Consider the following 25620-nt stretch of genomic DNA (forward strand, 5'->3'; position numbering starts at 1 on the left):
TTAAATGAAAGTAAATTAGTTTTAATTGTTCTGTAATACTATTCATAATGTAATTTTGGAGAAAAAATATGAAGTGGGACGATTAAATGATGCTGTAAATAATAATGTGGAATAGTTACATAGTAGAGGTTAATTATTATCAAACACTTTCTTCTTCTATTTTAAAAATACATTATTTGCAACACTGGAGCTTAGTGCAAAGCCTAAGAACTATTTTAATGTATGCTATTAGGAGTTCATGTGATAAATCAACATAAGGTTTTCACTGTACACATGGTTTTGAAATGCATTCAAATTTCTCTCGTGTCTTTAGCCCGTTTTACTTCTTATGTGATCTTCTTCTCAAATAAAAAAGCAGTAACATTTTGAAACAACCCAGGAGAAGATGTCTGGATTTCATATATTACAAGATAAGATGTTGCTGGTATCATTACTTATTTGACGCATGCAAATGTCCTGCATGCTGTTTATTGTGTCCATGTCTTGTTCCTACCCTGAAGAGCCATGATGCTAGCATTCGAAGAGGAGGGATGAACACAGGCTGGGGAGGAGAGGACTGGTTATCCATGCTGATCCCAAGATTGTCCCGGATCTGTGATCACACATTTAAATGAAATCACCACATCTTCATTAAAGCATCTTTGCATGACTGTTAAAAGTAAATTATATTTTCACCATAATATTTGGTAAATCTTAGTGACATTAATGTCCTTTCCTGTATGTGGGCAGTGTGGTCTGGTTTTTTTTTACCTTGGCCAGCTTGTGCCAGAGATCATAGAGATGGGAGAAAACCTTGGCATGGATCTTAGGGCATCGGATGTTATTGACATCTCCCAAAATGCCCAAAATCCTCCTCCACAGGACAAAAGCAGAATCAGGATGCCAACCAGTCAGCGTCCCCCCAGCAATGATGCTGACATCATCGGCAAGACACTCACTGCTGTCTGCAGAATCAGAGACAGTTTTGGTTTGAATGCAATACAGATTACAAAACAAGGCAGAATTTATCTTTAAGGAAATTGGATTTAGTCAACATGTGCTGAATAATTTTCTGATATAATTCTAAATACTTGAAAACAAGAAATGAATAAGAACAAAATTCAATACTTATTTAGCAGCTGTTGACTGAATCTTACAAAGTATCTGTGCTTTTGCCCCAAATGCATTTGACCAGTAACATTTCACTGTACATGAATAATAGGTCTAAACACTTCAGGGAAAAAGGCACGACAACACATGCATCATGTCACTGAAGTATGGGAGAACAGTGCCACTGAGTGGGCAGAAGTAGAAATGCAGGTAAGAGGGAGCAGAGGCCAGGAATGGACTTTCTTGTTATGTTGTGATATTTTTGTTGAAAAAAAGAAAATGTTCCCAAAAAAAAAAACATTAAAATTATTTTCAGTGCAAAGGTATGAAATATTATGTAATAAAAGAAAAAGAGAAAAATAATTTGATGCTCAGTATGTTCATATCCAACAATGTCAAAGGGAACAAAGTGAGTACAAAACTGAAAGATGTAGTTACAATGCCTTGCAAAAGTTTTCATACTACTGAACCTTTTTCACATTGTGTCATGCTACAAGTTCAAAGTTCAATGCATTTCATCTGGGTTTTATGTGAAAGATTACATTAAGTACTTATTATATTAAGTATTATTTTTAAGTGGAAGGAAAATTATAATTTTCAAACGTTATTACAAATACAAATCTGAAAAGTGAGCTAAACTGGAGAGGGAATTAATAACAAGCAGCCAAAAAGCCTGTAGTAACTCTGGAGGAGCTGCAGTGACTCCCAACTTTAAAAACAGCCACTTCTTTACAAATCTGGCCTTTATTAAGAATTGAAAGTAGAAAGATCTAAGAAGTCCTGTTTGCAGTCTGACAGAAGTGATGTAGAAGACAGCCAACAAGCATAAGCTCTGATCTACCCAGATGAGACAGAAATGCAGCTGTTCTATGTACAAATGCACACAGAAATTTCCAGATTTGTATCGTTTGAGTTGGTAGATCGCAAAAAAAATTAAATCAAGAACACTTAAATTCTGGTTGTACCTTGGTAGAATTTGGACATGTTTAATATTTTGCAAGTCACTGTGATTAATAAAAGATCTATCTCAGCTGAGGGAGGAGAAAAATAGACAGATGAAACAGAATTTTTTGATGCAAGAATCCAAGTGGAAACAGTGGAAGAAAAGTTAATGATATCTTTGATTGATAAATAACAGCTAGGCAGCGGTACCCAAGTGGTGTGGCATGTGTAAGACAGACTGATGCATGGTGTCATCCAGGGGACAGTCCCGCGGGCACTCTGTGTGCACCAGCAGGGCTGGTGAAGAGGGGGGATTCTGGGGGTAGTGGTAATTGTGGTGGTAGGGAGGAGCAGAGTGGGGAAGGAGGGCACACTCAGGACCTAAAAACAACAATGGAAAAGGAATAAAAACTGGCTTTGAGGTTGAGGGAGCACAGAGACACACGGATCACAATGCAGGGAACAGAAAAATTTACCTCAAACGGTGGGATGTGAGGAGACAACAACACATTTTCTCACAAAACAATGTTAGGAGGAGTAAAATAAAAATCTGAGCGAGATGAAGACCTACAAGTACTTGGAAAAGGACTCAAGCTTCCCAGTGAGCTGTGCCTAAGCTTTTAACGTGAAGCTATCCCGTGTTTCTGTTGTTTAATATTTCACATCGTTAAAATCTGACCCATCTAGTGAACATTTTTAATCTTCAAGAGTATGTGTTAACTGTCTTTCCCTGGCCTTACCTGCTAGAGCATCATTGTGGCTGAGCAGCAAACTCCCTTGATTCTGGGGGTCAGCTGTAACGTCCATGTGAGCAGACTGCGTGGACTGAGTGTCGGCCTCCTCATCAAATGTTTGCCACGTAACTTCAGCCTCATTGAGGTAGCCGTTGGATGTCTCGCTACTCACACTTTCACCTATTTAAAGAAGAGAAGATGTGCTTTTTATAGCAGAGACATGCGACTACAATATAATTTTTAGAAAACATGCTCTTTACGTAGGTTGTATAATGAACTGGAGCTAAACAGCTAACACATAGGTAATTCAAATTACACAACCGGCAGGTGATCTCTCACTTTTATCTCTGAGTTTGTGTCTTGTGTAGATTGGGGGTCCGTCAGTGCTTGACTCTGTCTCAGCTGGACTGCTGCTCCGTAGGATCAATATCTAGATATGAAGTAACAAATAAATTAAAAAAAAAAAATCTAGCACACACAGTTAATACCTCATTATATAATAGTACAAGTTTAATGTACATACCACTGGTGGCTCATTGCTCTCAGTCCTGCCCTCAGAACCACAAGAAGTGGGGGAGTAGTCTCTCTTCTGGGCTATGAGAAAAAAAAAGTTATTTTATTTAAATAGAGAGCATGAAAAGCTCTCTATTAAATGCTCTTAAATACAAATTTCCCTTAAATTATGACCACGGATACATCTATATAAATTAAAATGTTGTTGAAATGTTATTTTATTTTTGTAGCTCAATTCAAAAAGTGGAACTTGTGATATAGAGGAGATATGGTATATGGATATACTTCTAAAAGGATGAACTTATATGTATAATTTTTTGTTTTTTTAATTGGTCTGATGTAATGTTCAAATTTTCTGAGAAACTCGATTTTGTGCTTTTATTAACTAAAAGCCATATTGTTCAAAGTAACAGAAATAAATGCCTGAGATGTGTGTAAGAAATCACTTTATGAATTGCATTATTGAAATAAATACAGATTTAATTCTAGTCTTCATTAAATGTTATTTTCTTAACATGGGTTTAACAGTGACACATCATAATGTTCCTATTATATCATTGTAACATAGACAGATTGACATTTTGCCATAAAAAATTAGACTGTAAACAATACAGCCAAAAAAGTAATTAGCATACAGGCAACTCTGCTCATGATTGACTGGTGACAGCTCAGCTGAATCGTGTCTTCACAGGTTAAGTTATGAATGAGAATGAGGATAGAAGTAAAATAGAGCGAAGATTTTTTTTTGTTGTTGTTCAATACCTGGTAAAGTGTCAGACAGCTGCTGGGTGATGTCTGAGGTGCTGCTGCTCCGCTGCAGAGGACTCTCCCTGCCCCCCATCTCCTCTTCTCCTCCACATTCTGAGAGCTGACATTCTTCCACATCTGGAAGGAAAAAAAACAAGGTCAGTTCGTGTCAGTACATCATCCGAAAAGAAAATTAACAGCATAATCTGGGACATGACTTGTATTATTTCCAAGGAGATGAAGAAACGTTCATGATGCAGAACAGACTTTTATGAACACATGGAGGAAAACATCACATGCAGACATGCATTAGTAATAACTAATGAGATGTTTTTGTTACAGACTGCAATTTTGCAATAAAGGGAGTTCAGGCCATAAGTAGTTTTTAAGGAACTGCTTTTAAAAATAAAACCAGGGTTCCTACAGCTTTTTCATGATGAAATTGTTTGCCCATTTTTACAATGAATACAAATGTTTACTAAAAATGCAAAAACGTAAATGTGAAACCTGAAAAAATTGGATGGATGGATGGATACAGTTTCTCAACAATGTAACTAGAAGTAACGTCTGGGAATATTTTTCCAGACTCTGTTTTTTTTATCTTCCATAGCTATTCCCCCTGGAAGAATAATACTATCTAATCTAATCTTCCCCTAATTTCATACAGCACAGGAACCCTGTAATACAGTCATAAACACTATAAACTGCCAAAATTAGTTAGAGATGGATGAGAATGCAGGATGGAGGTCACAAACACACAAATTCATGCAGCTCTCGCAGTGCACATTACCTGAGAGTCTATGAGAGCAAGCAGAATTACCAGAAGAGATACCAGGCAAGAAAGAGCTCACAGTGTGGAGCAGCATAGGAACACTTTTAGTAGTGGGCAAAGCCTCGTAAAGATGGACACAGTTGCTGATGGACTGGCTTCGCTTAGCTTCCATCAGGAAAAGATAGAAAGGGAAGAAAACAGACAGTGGAAACAGCAGAAAGGCAAAGGGAAGAAGACAGAATTCAATAAAATAGTCACTTCTAATGATAAATGTTTTGTTTTTTTAAATCACAGAAGTAATTTACATTATGCAGAGATAAGAAGTTTTCCTGTGATGCCATTTAAATACATCAGAAAGACAAACTAAGTGTAGTTTGTAGTTCTGTGTGGGTCTTACGATATAACGCCCAGAAAAAAGGAGACGCAATCAGTAGAAAATACAACTACTATAACTCATAACAGCCGAGTGTATTTATACCACTCATGGTATGACAGCCATGCACGAAGTAGCTACACACAACTTCTCACATAATTAAGGAAGTTGTTTGAGGGGAAAAAAGCAAGTTGAGCTAGTTTTCCCTTTGGAATGGGAAAAAAAACACAACAAAACTTAAGTAGAAAACTGAATAAATTAAGCAAGTGGAATTATATAAAAAAAAGAATATAAAAATACTCAAATAATTAAACAATTTAAAACAATATTTTAAAAGAATATTAAAAAATTGGTAATTGCTGAAAATTTATCTTGATATAACTCAAAAAAGTTTAATTTAATCTCAAATACTGTAACATCTCGTGCAAGAAAGAAAGTGCAAAAATAGTAAGGTTACAAATTAAAGAGAACAAAGTTTGCACAAATACTGCAAGAGCAAATTCAACATATATGAATTAGAGAATCATTTTTGATTCTTTACAAAGCTGTAAGGGTCACACAAGAAGATGACTCATAATGATGAATTTTGGTAACACTGAGAGACCAAATAACTCAAGCTGTAACTTAATTTTAGGATGAAAAGCAAAGTATTGTGGACATCCCATCATCATGAGATTACAGAAGTAGTTATTTTGTGATTATCTGATAAAGGTTACTCCACCACTCAGCTCGTACATTGTGTCTATATGCTTTTATATGCATGTAAAAAGTGGAATCAGCAATTAGCAATCACCTGGTGGACATACGAGTCTGCTGAGATTACCGTATGAACTACTTCCCAGTACAATGTCCCCAAGAATGGTTTAAATGGGATAATGCGGAGGCATTGTTATGATGGCGTGCTGAAGGCTGAATGTTGGAAAGAGCACGACCTTCTTAAAGAGACAGAAGCTAATTTCAAGACATAAAATTACAAAGTCAAATTCCTTTTAAGACGTGATGGCAACATAGTTAATCAATTGTGCTATAAAATGGCACTATGTGCATAGAAAACACATACTGCTCCTTTAAAATATATTGTGTTTAATGAAACTATTTTAGAGTTTTGCTTTCTGAACTGAAAACAATATGTCCATTTTTTATATCCCTAGGATGCACCTGTATTTGTTTCATGTACTTTATACAAATACATTTAAAAAGTAATTGTATTTAGCAAGTTTCTGCCCAAAATAATTAGCTGTTCACATCCAAAATAATATAAACAGGATATTGCAACCAGTTAGTAGCAATCCTATAAAAGGCAAGGAGAAAGTTTATTCACCTGGATCTGTGTAGCTGCAAACGCTTAATGAGCTCCATAATTAAATACCCTTTTCCGTCATTATAAGGACAAGATCTCACAATATAACACAGTACATTTGCATGTGTAAGAGCAACCAAGTTTTGACAGTTGTCAATGCTGATGCTTTACCATTGTGTCTGGATAGTACTTCAGGGTTATTCTCATAGAAAGCACTGAAAAAAGGTGCTTCTCTCATCTGCTTTCAGCACACTTTAATTACGCCTTTCAGTTAAGAGAGATACATCATATCTCCCACAGCCCACTGCTGCTTCTTGTTTTGTGCATATTAATGAGCATTAATTACACTCTTAATGAAACAATCAAAAACTGCCGTGTAATTGATGTGTGGGCTTTATCTTGAGGAGCAAGGAGAAGGGCTGTTGCTCCTTTGAAGATCAATGTGAGAGCAATACAATCAGGCTGAGGAAAGGAGGAGAATCTGAAGCGGTTGCTTTTAATGTCCATCTTTACTTGCATTGAGATACAAATAAACAGGCTAAAAGAATAGATGCATAAACATCTACCTAAGGCACATAATTGATTTTTTAACACATGCATATAAAAGCATGCAGACACATTATGCTTTAAGCAAATAAAAATAAAAAATCCCCTCCTTTCCAAACAGGCTTGTAATCTGAGAGGATTAAATGGAAAAAAAAATAACTATTTTCTTTTGGTTTGACCATCCGGATTAAAACAAAACAGAAAAACAGAGTAAAGCATTGCAACTTTTGACAAGTCTATCAGTTAAACATATAATTTACTTCCCACTTCTCAATCAAATAAAAGCTGCCATTACAGCAGCACTCAACCCTTATTTTTGGCATGTAGTCTAGGGAATTGTTCTGTGTGCCTGCAGTTAAACTGACATGGAATATGCTGACACTGGCCAGTGACATGTCAAAGAAACAATGAGGGCCATCTGCTGGCCTCTTTGTCTACAGAACTGCATCCCACTGGCACCTGGCCCCTTTCAAAGATTTCCACATAAGATCATTATGTCTGATAAACCCTGCGCATGGTTTTTGGTGTGCAGTCTGCCCCCAAAAAACATAAATACAATGCATACACAAGTGCTGGTCAGAAGTTTACATACACTTCTTCACAATTAAGTGCTGAAAAATGTCATCTTTCTCACAATGATGTTTAACTATTCTTTTTTCAGGTTGGAATTATCATAAAATATACAAGATCAGATAAGTCTGAATTTATTGTGAATTGTATGCAAACACACACACAGCTAATGCAACCACCAGTATTTAGATGATCTTAAATAAGTTGTAAAATCCATCTCTTTATCTGTCTTCTGTGTGAGACATTTACCTTGGACAGAGGGGTTACACACATCAAAGATAATAAATTGATAGATTAATTGATAAGAGAAACTATATGCCACTACTAAGGCTCTTGTCTAATTCTGGCTGGATTACTTTGTCACTCTTATGATAAAGAGGTAATTTAAATTGGTTAGATTCCTGCCACAGACAAAGCTCCTATTCATTTCAACAGGGTTGAAATGAAGTTTAGTGATAGCCTGATTTATCCATATCGAAACCACTGGTGTTGAAACTTCATCCAAGTTTCAACTCTTGAACTTTTATAGCTATTCACTCATGTTGTCATTGAAAAATTTGAAAGTTGTCCACCATCTTTATTATTCCATCCAGTTTGCACAATTCATTACCACCGCTGATGGCAAAAAAAAAAAAAAAAGAAGCATGATTTTAGCACCTCTATAGTTGATAGGAGGTATAGCAGCCATAGCTTTGGAAACTTCAAGTTGACCCCAACAAAGACACATCACTGTCACCATCACTAAATAGCTCATTCTTTTCCTCATCTGTCTACAAACCTTTCCTTCAAAAGGTCTGTCCATGTGGTTGGCTGAAAGTCTCAGTTGTGCTTCAAGTGTTTATTTTGGAGGACAGAATTTTGTCTTGGTCAGAAATTCGTAAACTGACTTTACTGTGAATCATCTCACTGGTATTTCAGCATATCCTAGTTCATCGTAAACTTTAGATCAGGGGTCTCAAACTCCAGTCCTCGAGGGCCACTGTCCTGAAGTTTTTAGATGTGCCACAGGTACAAAACGCTGGAATGAAATGGCTTAATTACCTCCTCCTTGCATAGACCAGTTCTCCAGAGCCTTGCTAATGACCTAATTATTCTATTCAGGTGTGGTGCAGCAGAGGCACATCTAAAAGTTGCAGGACACCGACCCTCGAGGACTGGAGTTTGAGACCCCTGCTTTAGATTAATAAAAAAAAGATCAAATTTAGACATAACTAGATGTTCTAACCAGATGATAATCTGAAACACACATTATTACTGATTTTGGATTATAATTCCAGATTGGCTCAGACCCCAATCCTAATGAAAATACACAAGCTATGCTCAAAAGTCAAATCTTGGTCAGAGCACAGCAGTATCCAGGTAGAATTGTGCTAAGACTGTGTTAATGGACGAAACAAGTAGCTGGTATCTGTCATGCTAACAGACATTTATCTAAATATTAATGGGAATTAGGTGTATATTTGTGCCTCCATGTGTGATTTTAATCTTGTGTGTATTGGATAAAATGTCCATAATATTAAGAACTGTACACAAACTTTTTGTGAATTCATATAAGTTATGTTGTACCATCATTCCTCCCTGAGGAAAGAAACTCTTGCAAACGAATCAATATGACAACAATGTTGATTTATATTTCTGGTTAGTACTGTAAAACAGCGTACATGTGGGAAGAGCTTTATAAAAGCCAGTGGTGTGGAGCTGCTAGTGGACCGTGGATCATACTAACCGGAGGCCTTCTGTCGGACATTGTTCCGGGCTTTCTCCACACCGGGGGCTCCTGAGGTAGTGGCAGAGCGAATCCTCATGGGTTCCTGGGCTACCGGCCCACCCTGCTCTCCGTGGTTTCTCCAGCTCAGTGAGAATGAGCGTGCAACTGCAGCAGCCTTCTGGGAGTCCTGGATTACTCCTGGCATGCAAAGAGAGAGTTTTAAAGGTCTAAAATGCCAGTGGGCAGTTTTGCAGCAGCTATTGGCATAAATTCAGATTTAGAAGAAAGGATTATCCTGACAACAAAGAGAGATATCTGCAGGGTGCATAGTACTACAAAGATTACAATTTTCACAAATAAAGGCTTTACAAATGTTATGTTGATTCACCAACAGCCTTGAGTTAAATTAAAGTACAATGTACCAAAAATATTGTTATTGTTAATCCAACTGAATTCAAGCAAAGTTTAGTTTAAAAGAACCAAAATTATATCACTTGAGGATACAGTTAAACATTATCTTGCAAGCGTATTTCATTTCATATTTGTCACATTACAAATAAACGTTAGGGTAGTTTATAAATAAATACTAAACAAATTCAAAAGTAGTTCATAACAATGAAGTGTGTACAAAAATCATTTACAACCAGTAGGAGTTGTCACCATATCGTTTATCAATTATCATGAAAAATTTTGGATTGTGATTATTTAAGAATTATTTATTGGAAATGGTATTTTTACTATTTCCTCCACCATTTGTTCCATGAGAGCATCAATAAATATTGCATTTGAAAAGATGATTAAATGCAATTACTGTGTGCTGCTTAGAGATATAAATCACACTTTTTTAAGTAACTGGGTCCTGAAGAAGCCTATTTTAAATGTGGATGTTTTTCAAGAACAGTATATGTGTTTGTGGAGCTATGATGCTGCGCCATGCAGTCACAGTCATACATTTGCTTAAAACTAATTAATTTTTTATAATTTTTATTATTATCACAATAATACCACAAAATAGTGTCCATAACATCCATCCCTAATTTTCAACTCAAGTCTTTCAAGGCTTATTTCTACTTAGACACTGATTTTTTTTCCCCCATTAACTCTGAGCAGTTTCTCTGTTTCCACTGAAAAAGTTCTCACACAGCATGATGCTGCCTCCACCAAGCTTTACCATGGTGATGTATTGTGAAAGGTTATTTTCAACCTCAATACAATTGGTCTTCTTTCCCCCCCTTTTTTTTATTGTTACATTTTTTCCCCTTTTTTGTTCTTTAAATACCAGCATCTCAATTAAAATGATATGAATTGATTCTTTATAAGTAAGTTTCATCTTTTTCTTTTTTTAACCTGAAAACAAATATCAACCATACTTTCTCAACCACAAAACAGCAACGCATTGTACGTACATTGAGTAAATTGATATATTGTTCTAATAAGTTAGTGATTTTTGAAGCATCAGTGTTTGTGGTTGAGAAAATAATTTTTTTGCACTTTAAAGATTGCTGACCACTGGTTTAGGTGAGAAGCAATGTCTTGGTAGGTTTTGTGATTATCTTTTCATTTTTGGATAATGGACTTGTGCTGCAGGGGAAGTTCAAAGCTATCCATATTCCTTTGTTACCTAAAACCTTTGTCTATCACAAAAAAAATAAAATAAATCACAGTAAATACATGGGAATTTGTGGTTGTGATATGACAATAAGGAAAATTGAAAGTGGTATGAAAACTTTTGATATCGTTTGCAACTTTTTAAAATCATATCCCAATTTTCATGTTTTCATATTTAATCCCCTTACCACGTCCTCGCTGCTTTTTCTCTTTCTGTTCGCTGAGTTTGTCTAAAGGCAAGTTGGCCATGTCCAGGCCATAAACAGAGCGTGCCAGCACAGCCGTCAGCGAGTCCATGATGCTGGCCCACTCCATCACCAGCTCCTCCCAGCAGGTAAGAGAGGACAGCACTGCCAGCAGCTCGTCCCACAGCTCCCGAGATATAAATACGCTGAGGTTTGCTCTAACCCACGCCACAATAATAGTCTAAAAAAAAATAAAAATCAGGAGAGAAGAGCTCAGCTTGTTCAGTATCTACTGTAATGTTTAAATGAGTTCATGGGGAAACTGTTGATTAAAACTTAAAAATGACTAAACTGCAAAGAAATTTAAATAAAATGGTAAATATTGGCTTTTACCCTAAAAAGTAAGGATGCTAAACTTTCAGCAAAGCTGTCTTTTCTTTGGTTTTCTTGTGGCCTCTTCATTACTGCCTCTGTGATCTTCAGTAGCACCTGCAGCATCTGCTCCCTGAGGAATGAACAAACATAAATCAAAAAGGCATCAACCAAAGAATTATCGAAGAAAATCACTCATATACTCCAAAGTTACTAACCATGTCTGTGTAGTCATGCTGTGCTCCATGATCATGTGCCGATAGATGCTAAGAACATTCTTGCACACTTCAACCTGATTTTCCAGGAGTTTTGGAACATCCTGGCATGGCTCCAACAGGAACACATTGGATGAGTTGGTCAGGAAAACCTACACAAATACACAAAGATATATGTTACATGTGCATATGTGGACAGGTTTGTTGGTAATCTTTGTAAAAACATGTTAAAAATGTATATTAAAAAAAAACAACTGAATTTAATTTAAACTAATTTATTCAGATTTGATCAAATCTACAGTAGAAAATAAAATAAACTGATATTCCAAACACCCATTGAAAATACGTTCCACAAATGGCTTTTGTTTTTATTTATTCTATACTTTTTAAGGTTGATCAGAGTTCTTTCGACTCCCTAGTCAGTAATCCAAGAATCCCTGTAATAATAAAACATAAACAGGCCCATTTCTTCTGATTTATTAACTACATGACAGGATGGGGATCCATGTTTACAAAACAGTCACCAGGAGGGAAATGTAAGAAGAAAATACTGCTAACTCACTGATCACTGTAAGAAAAGTATAAGAATTATAAGAAATAACAATAGGATCCCAAAAAGGGTGGTGGTCTTCCATCCAGACATCCATCATGTTCACCCGCTTGTTCATGTAAGTTCACGCTGACAGATCACCATTGTATGGCAGGTGTTTATCGCACTAAAAACAATTATTTCTCAAGGTAATTTCTTCATGTGAACCAAAGTATTACTGACCTGTAGTGTAAGCTGCATGCCAGCTTTAACGTCTCTATTCTGCTCCTCTGTGAGAAAACCCCGATTGATGGCACTGCTGAATGAGTAAGTCCTTCCCCAGCTTGACGAGCGTTTGTGACCGTGACTCTCAAACGCCTTGCAGAGAAAAAAGAGACAACAAAGGGAGAGGCTCAAAAGGTTTTATGCTTGGATTGTATGGAGAAAGTAAAATTTCAGAATCATGGATAATCACGTCTATTTTACTATACTTTTACACTCCACACAACGAATGTTTGCCATGTGTCAAAATGATGTAAATCCTGTCAACATTGAAACTTTCTGTGAATCTTACTTTTACATGCATGATGCTTGCATCTGTGCTGAGAACACGCTCTGAGTTTTCATCCACTTCATCTTCCTGGGTAGTTGGGTCAGGCTCGGTCATGAAGATGGGCTTTTCCTGCAGGAGCCACTTTCTGTACACTTTGATAACCTTCCTGGTTGCTGAGGCTTCACAAGCCGGCAACAAGAAGGCCTGTGAGATTGGATAGAGAAGTTAGTAGAATGGAAGTAACTCAGTCAGGATAAACATACGACCAGCAGAGGGAGACAAAGTACAAGATATGAGAATAGTTCTTATATTTGTTGTACCTGGTGGAAGACTTCATTGACAAAATTAACATTGTCCCTTGTGGACAGCAGAATGCCGTGCACCATGTCGTAGACATGCTTGTGCTCCTCCTCAATGCTACACAAACTGGAATCACTGGGCCTTCGATCAGACAGCGTGCTGCTGTTAGAGTGGCTCTTTTCTGTGTCCCCTGCTGGTCCGCTGGTATCCCCATCAGTAGTCTTATCTTTCTCCTTCTCCTGGCTGCTACTGCCTGCAGTGACAGTCTGCCAGAAATAAACAGGGGAAGAGAAATTAGAAGTCAGCATAAGTTAAAGAAGAGGATCCTCACAGATAAATAACTTGGCTTCTACAATACATACTAGCATTTTTTAAATCATCATCAGTTCTACTTAAATTCAAATTTAGATTGCATGTACAGTTCCCTTCTTTTCTGATATACATAGCACTTAGAAAGGAAAAAATAGAATGTAATCAAACAATTAAAGAATGCTGTAGTTTGTGGAGGAGTTGCACTACTAATCAATAGGTCATACAATAAGGCATCTCTCCCATATTCACTATTGATATAAAGGAGAATATGGAAATTTTTTTCCCTTTGCATACCTTCTTGCTCTATTCACTTTTATATGGTTAGATTTCCCAAAAACAATCTTCCGTTCTTTCTGACAATAAGAGAAATGAACAGAGTGGCATCATATTCACCTGGATGAGTTTGGGAATGACCTCAGTGCCGTTTTTGGCGCTCTGCGCTGCAGCAGCACTGTTGATGTACTTCTTCTCCAGGAAGAAAGTGACCAGCCAGGTGATGAAGGCTACCCTGGGTGCCAAGTACTGATCCCTGGTGCAGAAGGTGCTCTCGTTGTTCCTCGTCACCGGCACATACAAGGGTTTCGCTCTGAGCGGGGGGAGTTCTGAACACAGAACAAAGGAATATAAAAACTGAAAGGCAGACTTATGGCCCCAGATTCATATTTAGGGCTGTAATTGTTTGAATTACATGTTTTATTAAAATTCCAGGAAATGTAAAGGACAAACATGTTCCACTTTTGTTTTGTAAAACTAAGAGGCAGAACTTCCAGGCAACCTCCATGGGTCTCTCCCAATGCAGCACACACACTTCATATTTCACCAACACTGGTCAAGTAAAACATTGTGTCTAGAATATGCAACAAGCTGAAAGAACTCGCAAGTCAGTGCTGCAAGAAAGAAAATTTTTTTCTGTTCTTGCAGAGTGCTGACCTTCAATCTTTAATCATGAAAGAATCGCACTGAAATCTCTGCCCATTTGCTCAAATCATTCGGTCAGTGATCCTTCTGTGCAACAGACTTAACGAACGCCAATTTAACTTTTTCACAACCAAAGAGAATCTACAACAAACATCAAGTAGTGACTGAAAATATGTGGGGAAATATCCTGCAGTTTGACTGTAACTGCAACCGAGATCTGATTATTTGCTTCTACAGTTGTCTGTTTTACCTCATACTCCTCTCGTTCCTCCCCCCCCAGGAGTCTGATTCCAATAAGCGCATAAACGCCCGAAACATCCCTTCTATTTATTGATATACAGACATCCCTGACCACTTGTGTGAAATTTTCAATTGCAACAGGAGTTCCTATCAACATTTGATCATACTCATGCAGTCTGCCATGTTCAGCTGTTGAGAGCAAAACTAAATGATTTTCCAAAGAAAATCATTTGATCATTTCACATTAACAGATAAGGAGAGTCTTTGTTACAGTCATATTTGTAAATTTTTGTGAATTCACTTTTGTATTTTCACAATTTGTACACTTACGTTATTTTACCATCTGTCACTGGTATCGGGAAAGTAAACAAATCCTTTTTTTTTTTCTCCGAAGAGTTTTTGTGGCGCTAGTGGCTCGTATTTTTTCTACAGTAGGCAGACAGGAAGGAAGGTGAGGAGAGGGGGGAAGACATGCGGCAAAGGTCGTCGGGACCGGGAGTCGAACCCGCGACGTCCACGTCGAGGACTAAGGCCTCCAAACGTGGGGCGTGCTAAACCCCTGCGCCACCACAGCACGCCCCAGTAAACTAATCTTACAGATATTGTAGTATAATGTCATTAATTAATCATTTTATTTTTTCAACTGTTACTTAAGTAGCATGATATATGAAACTAACATTTTCACTATCATACCATGATAATCTCATACTGAGTCAGGTTTAATGTATAATGTGAGAATAGTTGCTTTACAAGACTTCAACAACAAAGAGACACATACTGAATGAATAAACTTACCTAACAAAGGCTTATAAAGATTTGTGAATTTGGTGAAAGAGGGGAATAGATGTGGAAGGTAGTACTTCTTGAAAAGACTGAAGAGAAATCTGAAGCCTGTGTCTTCATTCTCTTTGTTCTTCCATTCTAAACTGGATGCCTGAAGCAGACAAACAGCACAAAAGCAGACAAGGTCAAGACAATGTTCATACAGCGAGCGTTTATTGTCTGTGTGACAAGGCTCATACATCATAAGAAACAAAACACAGGCAAAGTTTAATTGGGTTAAAATGAACATTCTGAGCAGCAGTTTTCTGCAACAATATGATTGAAATAAATGCTGGTTAAGAATGACTGCTTATCACAAAGTATTCAAAAAGATGCACATCATGCTAATCAAAACAGTTTACCTTTTAAACAGAATATTGTTCAGTGAGGTATATTGCGGTAATCAAATTTGTAATCATCACCACTTAAGCCGCAAAATTAACTCGTTACATCACAGATCTCTAATTTAAAGTTTTACACAACAAGTCCTGCATGCAGTGAGATACAGAGAGGATATAAAAAAAGAAAAACACACACATATAAATCATATAAACACTGATTGCCTAATGAGATTGCTCCTTTTTGTCTGTTTCATAATAACACATACTTCACTGCACTATACAGTAAACAGAACATTATTCCACAGTTGCAGGTCCTATGGGGTGTTTACAGCAGAAATGCTAGACATTAATAAGGCACACCTTGATTATTCTGTAAACACAGCTGCAACTCAATTGTATCGTACGTGTTTCAGTGACAAATTGGGAATATGGCAGCATGTCAGTTGGGCCCCCATAGACAAAAATAAATCCAAGTACAAAAAAGAAGAAGTAGTAAAGTAGTAATTGGGGATTACCTGCTATATGAACATATGAAGCTGAATTGACCGTTTTACAAATTTCACACAATGAGTACATATGACCACCTCTATAAATGCAGGACTTTGGCATTTAATGGCCTGGAGAACACAGGTGTGTGCTAACACAATGTCGAGGTAGACACAACTTTGTGGAATGTGTTTCATGTTTTCTTGCAGTTGAGGTCCGATAGAAGTAATTTAGAAATCCGACAAAAACCAGATGAGTTTTATTATGTTCTGATACCTACAACTCCAGATTTTAAAGAAGGTGCACTCACCTTTTTCTCCTTGATTAAAAGTGACAAATATTTATGAGCTGTTTCACAGCTAAAGTTTATTAATTACCTGGATAACCATGTACTTGAGCAGTGTTTCAAGAAAGTAACAAGTCAGGTCATCTGCAACCTTCTCTCCAGACACAGCTGGAACCAACGGAGTGATCTCCTCAGGCACTACCTTGGCTGTACAGATCAAAAAGATACAATAAATCCAAAAAATAATTATATGAACCTGATTATGGAAAAAAAGGACTCTGTGCTAGCAAAATAAGCAAATGGCCTGCATCTAAGTCACCTTCCAGGGTGTTAGAAGATGGATTGTTAATGATGCTGTCAAGCGTGCAGGGTCCTCTGGAGGAGGGAACAGCAGGGAATCCCGGAACCAGACAGGCAAAGATAAGGAACTGCTCCTCAGCGCAATTGTCCCGTAGAGCCTGAAGCCAAAGCAGGAAGAGACGGATCCCCTCACAGCGGATCTAGACAGAAGATAAATGATCTTATTTTATATACAAATTCAACTCAGTTTATCTTCAAAACCTTATGTGGCAGGAAAGTAATGTTTCTGCATTTGAACATTCATATAAGAGTTCAATACAATTAACAACTTACTTTAAATGAATTTCCAGTGTGCAGAAGTTTTTTCAGAATAGAACCTGAAAAAGAGAAGAAAAAAAAACCACGTTTAGATATTTTTGAAAACCAAAGTCTCCAACCAAAGTTACAAAGACACAGCAACCCCACAAACTGTCAACTTCACTGAGACAAATGGACTTTGAAAGGGCATCTTGACAAATGAACAGGCCAAGTGGCACATCATCACATTTTTCCGATCCAAATTAACATTAGTTGACAGTACAACGAATCGATGAAGCCAGTCTGTTTCCTCTGTAATCAGATGAGACATGGTTCTGATTACGAGCCAAAAGGGGTTTGTGTGAATTAGGGTATAGTTTTGACAGGCAGCAGGCAGCAGGCAGCCCTCTTACTATGTGTAACCCAGGGTAAAAATTGCCCTTAATCCCGCCTTTGGTGCTCCATTGGTTAGAGTGACAGTCAGTCACACAGTGCATTCAGCCAATCACTGCATCTTGAGTGGTTAATTAGGCCTGCTCCAGCTTTCCCAGTCAGGTGTGAGGGGGAGAGCTGGAGACAAAGGAGCCACAGATCTGAACATCCAGTGAGCTTGGAGCCATGACGTTGTCATGCACTGAACTATTTATGGAATTGGCCAGGTGATCCCTTTGTAGGGTTAAAGGATGGCGAGCTTCTGACAACTGGCTGGAGCCAGGAGAATCTGAAATTTAATCCATACTGGTCTGGTAGGAGTCTGATGGTCCATAACATTTCCCCCTCCATCTCACTACCTAGACACACAATCCATTATTCATCTCTTTTCTGGTGGAAACAAATTGCGCTTGGACAATTTTTCATCTCAAATAACTGGACAATTAAAACATGGACTTTTAAATGTGTGTCGGTCAGACAATGTGCAAAATGGAAGGGCAACATATTTTAACTGATCGGAAACAAGAGTGCTTTAGGGGTAGGTGCTAGACCATGTTAATTTGGAACATTACTTCATATGTATTAAAGTATATTACTAATCAGAAAATAGAATAAATAAAACAAAACAGAAGAATAGACCAAGTTACTTTGGTGCAAAAAGTAATAAAATTAGGTTATTTACCAATGAGCTTCTTAGTGATGTGTATTAGAGTAACTGTACTTTGATTATTTCAATATATTACGGAGGGGGTTTGTGGTGTCACCACTATGTTGAGAAGCATTTTTGCTATGAATTTATGGCAGATATAGTGATTACACTGTAGCTCACAGAAGCACAGTCAACAGGATATATGAAACAATCTGAGATGAAGGTATGAATGGGGCTTGATTTAACTTAAGCTAAATCAATTTAAGTTAAATTGAATTATAATGTTTTATACACACATACAACACAATGGAACATAAAATAATTGGAAAATCATTGGAAAAAATTGCAACAGGTATTGTAAAAGCTAGACATGCTAGTTATTCATAACCTGTTGGCAACAGGATTTACAATAAAAAAGATGATTGTGTTTTGATACTTTTTTCATCTGGTTCATCAGAACGCTGGATGCACAATAGCATAAATTCATCTTTTCATACTCGTGGACTTGAGCACAGAAGTATCTTAATAGCAGTGTAAAATGTCTGTGACCTTGCAAATCTCAGTTTGAAAGGGACTGAACGACTAAGTCATGAATGTCATTCCAGCCACCCAGGGAATTTGTCAGTAGGCAGAGATTTTCAAGCAGTACTGGAAATGGATGTAAAAATGTGATAACAAAAAATATGGCAGTTATCTTGTCTCAAATGTGAAAATAACAGCACCACAACTTGACCAAGTGACACATGAACTGATGAGTGGAAGAGAAAATCCCCTGTGAATGCAGGGTGGAATAAGGGGCGTATTGCAGAAATTGCCAGTCTGCAACACTGATTTAGACGTGAATCACCAGAACTGAAAAAAAACTGTTATAATTTTGGTCATTACATCTTGAAAAAAATTGTATGCAGCAGCAATATTTTAAGTGTACCTCAAATAAATTACATTTTAAATCAAGTGCTTATTTGTATTTTCAAATGCTAATTTATTTTTCCTTCCAGATATAACACTCAGGTGTGCTTGTGATTTGTTTATACTTAAATGTCTCAGAAGTTAGAAAAGCTATAAAAAAATAAATAAATAGAACACACATATTGCATATGTTGTCCAAGTACATACCTATACTGTGAAATTGCCATCTGTTGTAGATTTTCTCAGGCAGAAGTTGAAGAATTTTCTGATGAAAAGAAACAAAGTTATGGTTAGGTTTATAAAAGGTTTAGTTGTTGAAGTTCTCAAAAAAAGTAGCAACAAACCAAACACCAACAGAAGAAGAAAGAGAGATTATAAGATAATTGAGATGCACTATAATCAGACCGGTTTTCAGTTACATCAGTTCTGACCTGTGATAAGTAGTTTGAAAATAATTTAAAAAAAATAATTATGTTCTTATTGAAGACAGACACAATGAGAAAAACTGTAACAGTAACAATCAAAACAATGCTCTTACTTTATAAGGTTGGCAAACATAATTAATTACACCCAAAATGAGCCTATAACTTTTTTCCCCAAAATGAGCATAAGACACCAAATACTTATTTAGTACCAATTTTAATAAACATTACATCAGTTTTTAAGTAGCTATTAAACTAGATAGTTAAATAGAATAAGATTGAATATTATATTAGAAATAAATGTCAGTTGCATTAGTGTGGGGTATAGAGACTGCCAAGCTGTTACACTTCAGTTTTTTGTTGCTTCTTGGCTCTCAGTCAGAAGTAAAACTAGCTCCATTTCCCAAACAGACAGATAGCTGAACTCAGGTCTTCAAAACGAGAGCCCACAAACCCATGGGCACCATCGGCGAGGCTGTATCTGCTTTCTAAAAACAGTATTAAAAAAATGAAAGGTGATAACGACTGACTTTACTTTGGTAAGTGCCATCGGTACATGTTTCAGGAATACAGTGCATTCACCCTTTGCCTCCACTTTTCCTAGAAAGTCTGCAGAACTTTGAGACACAAGAGAGCACAACACCTCAGCGTTAACCACGTTACAACTCAATTAGTGCACCCTAACCTTTCAGCAGCCTATCATTATTCCTGAATCCAGCGACAGGTTAGCTGGGTCCCACTGGAGAGATTGAAAGAGGAAAAAAGCCTGGGGGGAAACACTGCAACTGTGGCCCCCTCGCTACCTGATAGTCAGTTCACTGGGATCAACCTGTGCTCCCGATGGTTCAATTCTTATCAGGCCTAATCACTGACCCAATAAGTCTTCATGATTGCAATGTGGAGGTCAAGCCTGCCTTTTTACTGCTTTACGAAGGCAGTTCTGACCCACTTAACAAGACAAGCATTGCTGGACAGCATAGTAAAAAGCTCATCTGCCCCAGAGAGTGAGAAACTGAGATAGTGAAGGATTTGGAGCATAACAGGAAGAAAAAAAAATAGCGAGACCTTTAAGGACAAAAAGATTAAGTCAGCCGCAGCCATACAGAGCTGCAGGAGCATCGCACAGAGAAAGCTTGCAGGATGGAATCATTTTAAGGGTAAAGTGATCAAGTTCTAAAATGTTGAAGATATGTGTATTTTTAAAAAAATAAATGCATCTGTAAATGTACAACTAGAAATATGCTGAAGAAATTTAAATGGGGCTGCCAAAGTGTGCCCATCATTTGGAACCCAGTGTTCTAATGCTAAAAATTAGCATCAATTCTAAGGTAAGCTACAACGTACTCAATAGCATGTGGAGAGTCACAAGCATGTTGAGTAACTCTATTCAGTATGTTAAAGTTAGTGTATAAGCTAAAACTAGTCAAAATGCTAATGTTAGCCTAAATGCTGCAGGTGGCATGTGGGGTATAACTAGCATGTTGTCTTACATTGACTTCCTCCATTCACTGTGCTAAACATGGAGAATAAAAAAAAAAAAAGCTAAAAAGCTTATTAATTAATTAGTGGGGGTCAGTACACTGCTAATGTTAATGCACTGCATTAACATTTTTACTGCTGTTGGTGAGTTTTGCAGAAAAGTAAAAATGTTTTGAGTTTTTTTTTTTATCATCTGTTATAAATAAAAACAGTATTAAAATTTTTTTACAAAAGTAAAAATCTGATTTATACTTCGTGCTAGTTCGTTACCAGACAAAACGCTCATCTCTTAACACCATATTGGTAATAAGTAATATTATTGTTTATAAAACATAAGCTTTTTTGAAATACTGCTTATCTGCTTAGACACAAGAAATTTACAGTTGGTAAATTTTGCAAAAGTGAAAATCAGATGTTTACTTCGTGGCACTTGGTAACCAGAAAACACACTCATCTCTTAGCAACAGATAAACAAATATTGTTATTGTTCAAAAAACATAAGATTTCTTCTGCTCTATTGAAATGCAACTTATCTTGCACTACTTACTATTTAAGAATTGTGGTGTTGGTGAGTTTTGCAGAAAAGTGAAAATGTTTTGGGGGTTTTTGTCATTGTTGGTAAATGTATTATAAAACAGACATTCAACAGAAAATCAGATTTATACTTTGTGCTAGTTTGTTACCAGACACGCAACCAAGGTAGAGAGGGTGGAGTCCTCAAATCAGGCATCATGAGTTTGAGTCCTGGCCTGTTGACCTTTGCCGCCCCCCCTTTCACAATACCATTTCCTGTCAATCTATTGTGAGGTTTGGTTAACGCCACTACAGCAAAAAATAAATAGAAAAATGAAGCATAATTGTTGATGTCACACAAGAGGAAACAAAAAGTGAGTGTTAGTTGTGTGGAGAAAAATTATATTTGGCATCAGAGGAGAATGAGCAACTTGGTTCAAGATGATAGAAATGCAAATTAACGCTCAAGCCCAGAGTATGAGCCCATGTATGAATTAATGGGGTGGTCTAATGGAGTGGGGGGATGCATATGTTGCACACTTTGGTCCCTTAGATCAATTAAGAATTGTTTAAATACCACAGTATTTACAATACACAGTACACTGCTTGTGTATTGTTGCTACCTTGAGCGTACCCCCTCAAGTTACCTACTGACCAAAAAGGATAATATCCCATGTAACAAAGCTTAAATCATCACAAAATGGTTTCTTAAATATTACAATGAATCCATTGAACTCCAACGACCTCCACAGTCACCAAATCTCAAGCCAATGTAAACTTAAGCATGTGGTGTAAAGGGACGTTTCCATTGTGAATATGCAGCTAACAAACATGCAGGAAGTGCTTGAGTCTACCATGATAATAAGGGACCAAAATCTCTGAGGAATGTTTGCAGAATATTGTTGAATCTGTTCCAGAGAGAATTGAAGCAGCTGGAAGGGGGAAAGAGGGTTCAACCTGTTTCTAGCTGGTGGATTTAGCTGGTGTACCTTAAGCTGTGGTCCCCATTTCTTGGATGTCTCTGTTTTTCAGCACCACACTCGCGTCTTTTTCCTCAGACTAAATTCTAACCACTGACTGTGGCAGCAGAGAAAATGAAGCATGTATCACTTTAAGGAAAGACATGATGACAATCTGTTCTGTTTAACTTCTTTCTGATCCGATTCCACAGACATGATGATATGCGTGTCCAGATGGGAAGCTGCACCTTATTATTGATCCCACGTGGGATTCTTACATCCCTGTACTGGAGCTGTACTTCTCCCTGGGTCAGCAGAGACATTATGCCAGGCTGCAGCACAGCATGGTAGCCTAGTTAAGCCCTTCCCTATGTGTGAGTGTGTGCGTGTACAGACACAATATCATTGTCTTTCCTGTCTGAGAGCATCAACAAAGGAACACAAACGAGAGATGGATAGCTAACGCAGAAGAACTCCCTGTAGTGAGGGAACAGAAGCACCAACGTGATGAATTTAGTGGGCAATATGAGGCGAATACAGAGTCTGCAGGGCTAGAGGTTGGAGGAGTTACTGTAATCTGCAGCCATACCCCAGCATAAAGATAGGGGCATTATTGTGGTACTACCGCTGCTTCAACGCATTTACATGATCCGCACTTAGGTTTCCAGTGGCAGAGCCAGAACATGACAGTGAATATAGGTAGTTTATGAGGGCTTTTCGAAGGGAAGCAACAGACATATATTGTTCTCTGAGGAACATTTGTCATTTACACAGTGTTAAGGATTTTTGACGACATGGAGTGGATCACAACATCCAAAGCTGAAACTAACAAAACAAACAAACAAAAATACTTAAAAACTACACACACAGCACTTCACTAAGAGCAAATTAAATGTGGCAAACTTATGAGGAGCTTGGTAACAACTTAAAACTTTAAGGCTGCCACGAAACACGTGCTAAGTCAAATGGTTTACTTCTTATGCTATTTTATTTTTAAACAAAGCATTGGTAGCTAAACTAAAAACATCCTAAATACATTTGAAAAAGAAATGTCAAAATTAGATTATAAACATTAAGCAAAAATATCCAATAGAATGACCAGAATTACATGGCTGGCTTCATTCTCCTCAAAGGCCAGTGGGTGGCAGCAGCAGCCTGCAATATCTCTAATTAGGCAAGGCAAGCGTGTCTGTATTGCACAATTCATATGCAAAGTACTAATTTAAAGTGTTTTACATGAAAAGAGAAGAGAGGTAATAAAATCACATTCTAAATAAGAAATAGATGTTTAAAACAAATTGCTTAGACATGATACAAATTAACTGACGGAATTTGACATGTACATGAAAATATCAGTCCTGATTTGAAGGATCCACCAGTTTATTCAGTTTTTAAGAAAGATAAGCAGGAGAAGAAAAAAGGAAAATTGCTTTCCTTTGATTAGTTCTGATCCTGAGAACTGTGAGAAAACTGAAGGATCTAGATGATTCATTCTAGATAAATAAATCTTATGTCTATAGTCATTTCCACAGATAAAAATATCACAAAGCACTTTATAGAATGTCATGAACAACAAGGACAGACCTGGTGCAGTAATTTAAGGTATTATCCATTTTCATGGTAATGGACATGATTCTTGCTGCAGCACTTTGAATAAGCTGAAACTCCCTGATTTTTGGCTAGGAAATTTTATTTAGGTTACAAAGACCAACAGACAAGACACAATTACAGTAATCTGAACTCCTTAAAAAATGTTGGAATTTTTTGTGTCCTGTTTTGACACATATTTTCTTTATTCTGAACATTTTTTTTTTAAATAACAGCAGGCTTTAGCAATACACTTTAGTTGTTTTTAAAACTAAAGTCCCTGGGTTTAATGCATGCTTTGTCTTATTTAGTCTTATAAGGTGCTGCTATCTAACCTTGCATTTTTGGGACCAACAACAATGACTTGTGTTGGGGGTTTATTTGCATTAAATTGGTGGAAATTTAATGCACCCTGCTGGCTGCAGGGTGGCGTAGCTTTGAGTGCTTTTGCGATGCAGTAAGAAGGTCCTGGGTTTTCCCCGCCTGGTATCTGTCTGCATGTTTTCCCTGAGAACATGTGGTTTCATTGTGGGTACTCAGATTTCCCCGACAGTTTTTTAAAACTGTCATCAGAAGTGATGACAGTGTGACATGGATCAGTGACCTGTCTATCTCACCATTTCCCCAGTGACATTTGTTCAACATTCATTAATTATAATTAACTACAATTCTCTTCTCCCATACACAAAGAAGACGAATACCAATAAAATATCCTCTAACATGGAAAGAGAGATTGAAAGAGAGGACAGTAGAGGGAATTTGGAATGCTGATTCAGGTCCGGTTGATAGACAAGAGGTCACAGCAAGGCCATATCCTGGAGAGAAAAGGGTCCTGGCACAGACTTCCTTCTGAATGTTGCTGGTTCTAAGGCTGTCCCTTAACCGGTCCCACAACCTCACTGGCACCAAGATAAAAATGCTCTCTGATGGTGAAGAGTCATGTGGGAGCATAAACAAGTCAGGAGTCCCTGAAGGGCTGAGAAACTCACTCTGGTCTTGTGACAGCAAAAACTGCCTTATAAAACACTCTGGACTTACATTTACTGCTTTATTCAGTGTCTGTCATAAAAGTATTTGCCTATACCTCTCCTTTTCACTTACAAAAACAAGCTGGATAATAAAATGTTCTTCAATATAGAGAACCGCATATTGTAAGTTCAATATAGAAATGTTTTCCAAGGATAAAAATAAATGTAATTAAATGACATTAGTTGACATAACGCAAGTATAATTTCAATAACTATACTAAAAAAAAAAACAAGTATAAATGGTATGATCTATGAATAAAAAGTGTTTAAAATACTCAACTCAGGTCACCAACAAAAGCCAGATATAGCTATCAACACTGCATGTCAAGGCTCTGAACTTCATCAGGGCATTTGTCCTTGGTGTTTGTAGTTCTCACATAGACTTAGGCAATCAAATCACTCATGCAGAGTTTTGATTTTATTTTGTCTATTTGTGAACTAAGGCAAATTCTATCAGTTGTAATTGTATTAAGCAGGATTTTCTGTAATTCAAACCACATGGCCTTTATTTACGTTACATCGACTAAAATCTGTCAGCTGTGAGTATAAAGACAGTAGCATGCAATGTGTGAACACACTGCACT

General features: G+C 37.2%; 1 protein-coding gene across 13 annotated transcripts in view; it reads right to left on the reverse strand.

The window, feature by feature from the left end:
• ralgapa2 (Ral GTPase activating protein catalytic subunit alpha 2) overlaps positions 1 to 25620 on the reverse strand; it is a 109394-nt gene that overhangs the window by 64919 nt on the left and 18855 nt on the right. For 8 of the 13 annotated variants that reach the window (XM_028000230.1, XM_028000239.1, XM_028000236.1 and 5 more), the window contains exons 4-24: positions 19256 to 19313; positions 17095 to 17138; positions 16781 to 16961; positions 16553 to 16668; positions 15322 to 15460; positions 13762 to 13970; positions 13077 to 13322; positions 12778 to 12960; positions 12447 to 12581; positions 11678 to 11826; positions 11481 to 11592; positions 11091 to 11328; positions 9313 to 9492; positions 4816 to 4962; positions 4041 to 4163; positions 3289 to 3359; positions 3105 to 3195; positions 2772 to 2945; positions 2242 to 2412; positions 751 to 944; positions 494 to 592 (exon numbers count right to left, since the gene is read on the reverse strand). In XM_028000230.1, the coding sequence (XP_027856031.1) occupies positions 494 to 592; positions 751 to 944; positions 2242 to 2412; positions 2772 to 2945; positions 3105 to 3195; positions 3289 to 3359; positions 4041 to 4163; positions 4816 to 4962; positions 9313 to 9492; positions 11091 to 11328; positions 11481 to 11592; positions 11678 to 11826; positions 12447 to 12581; positions 12778 to 12960; positions 13077 to 13322; positions 13762 to 13970; positions 15322 to 15460; positions 16553 to 16668; positions 16781 to 16961; positions 17095 to 17138; positions 19256 to 19313 (3060 nt within the window). Of the gene's footprint in view, positions 1 to 493; positions 593 to 750; positions 945 to 2241; positions 2413 to 2771; positions 2946 to 3104; positions 3196 to 3288; positions 3360 to 4040; positions 4164 to 4815; positions 4963 to 9312; positions 9493 to 11090; positions 11329 to 11480; positions 11593 to 11677; positions 11827 to 12446; positions 12582 to 12777; positions 12961 to 13076; positions 13323 to 13761; positions 13971 to 15321; positions 15461 to 16552; positions 16669 to 16780; positions 16962 to 17094; positions 17139 to 19255; positions 19314 to 20005; positions 20041 to 25620 lie in introns of those variants that run through there. The other 5 variants (XM_028000243.1, XM_028000231.1, XM_028000242.1 and 2 more) reach the window with 5 other exon arrangements.

This window comes from Xiphophorus couchianus, chromosome 19 (assembly GCF_001444195.1).
Source record: "Xiphophorus couchianus chromosome 19, X_couchianus-1.0, whole genome shotgun sequence".
Lineage (NCBI taxonomy): Eukaryota > Metazoa > Chordata > Actinopteri > Cyprinodontiformes > Poeciliidae > Xiphophorus > Xiphophorus couchianus.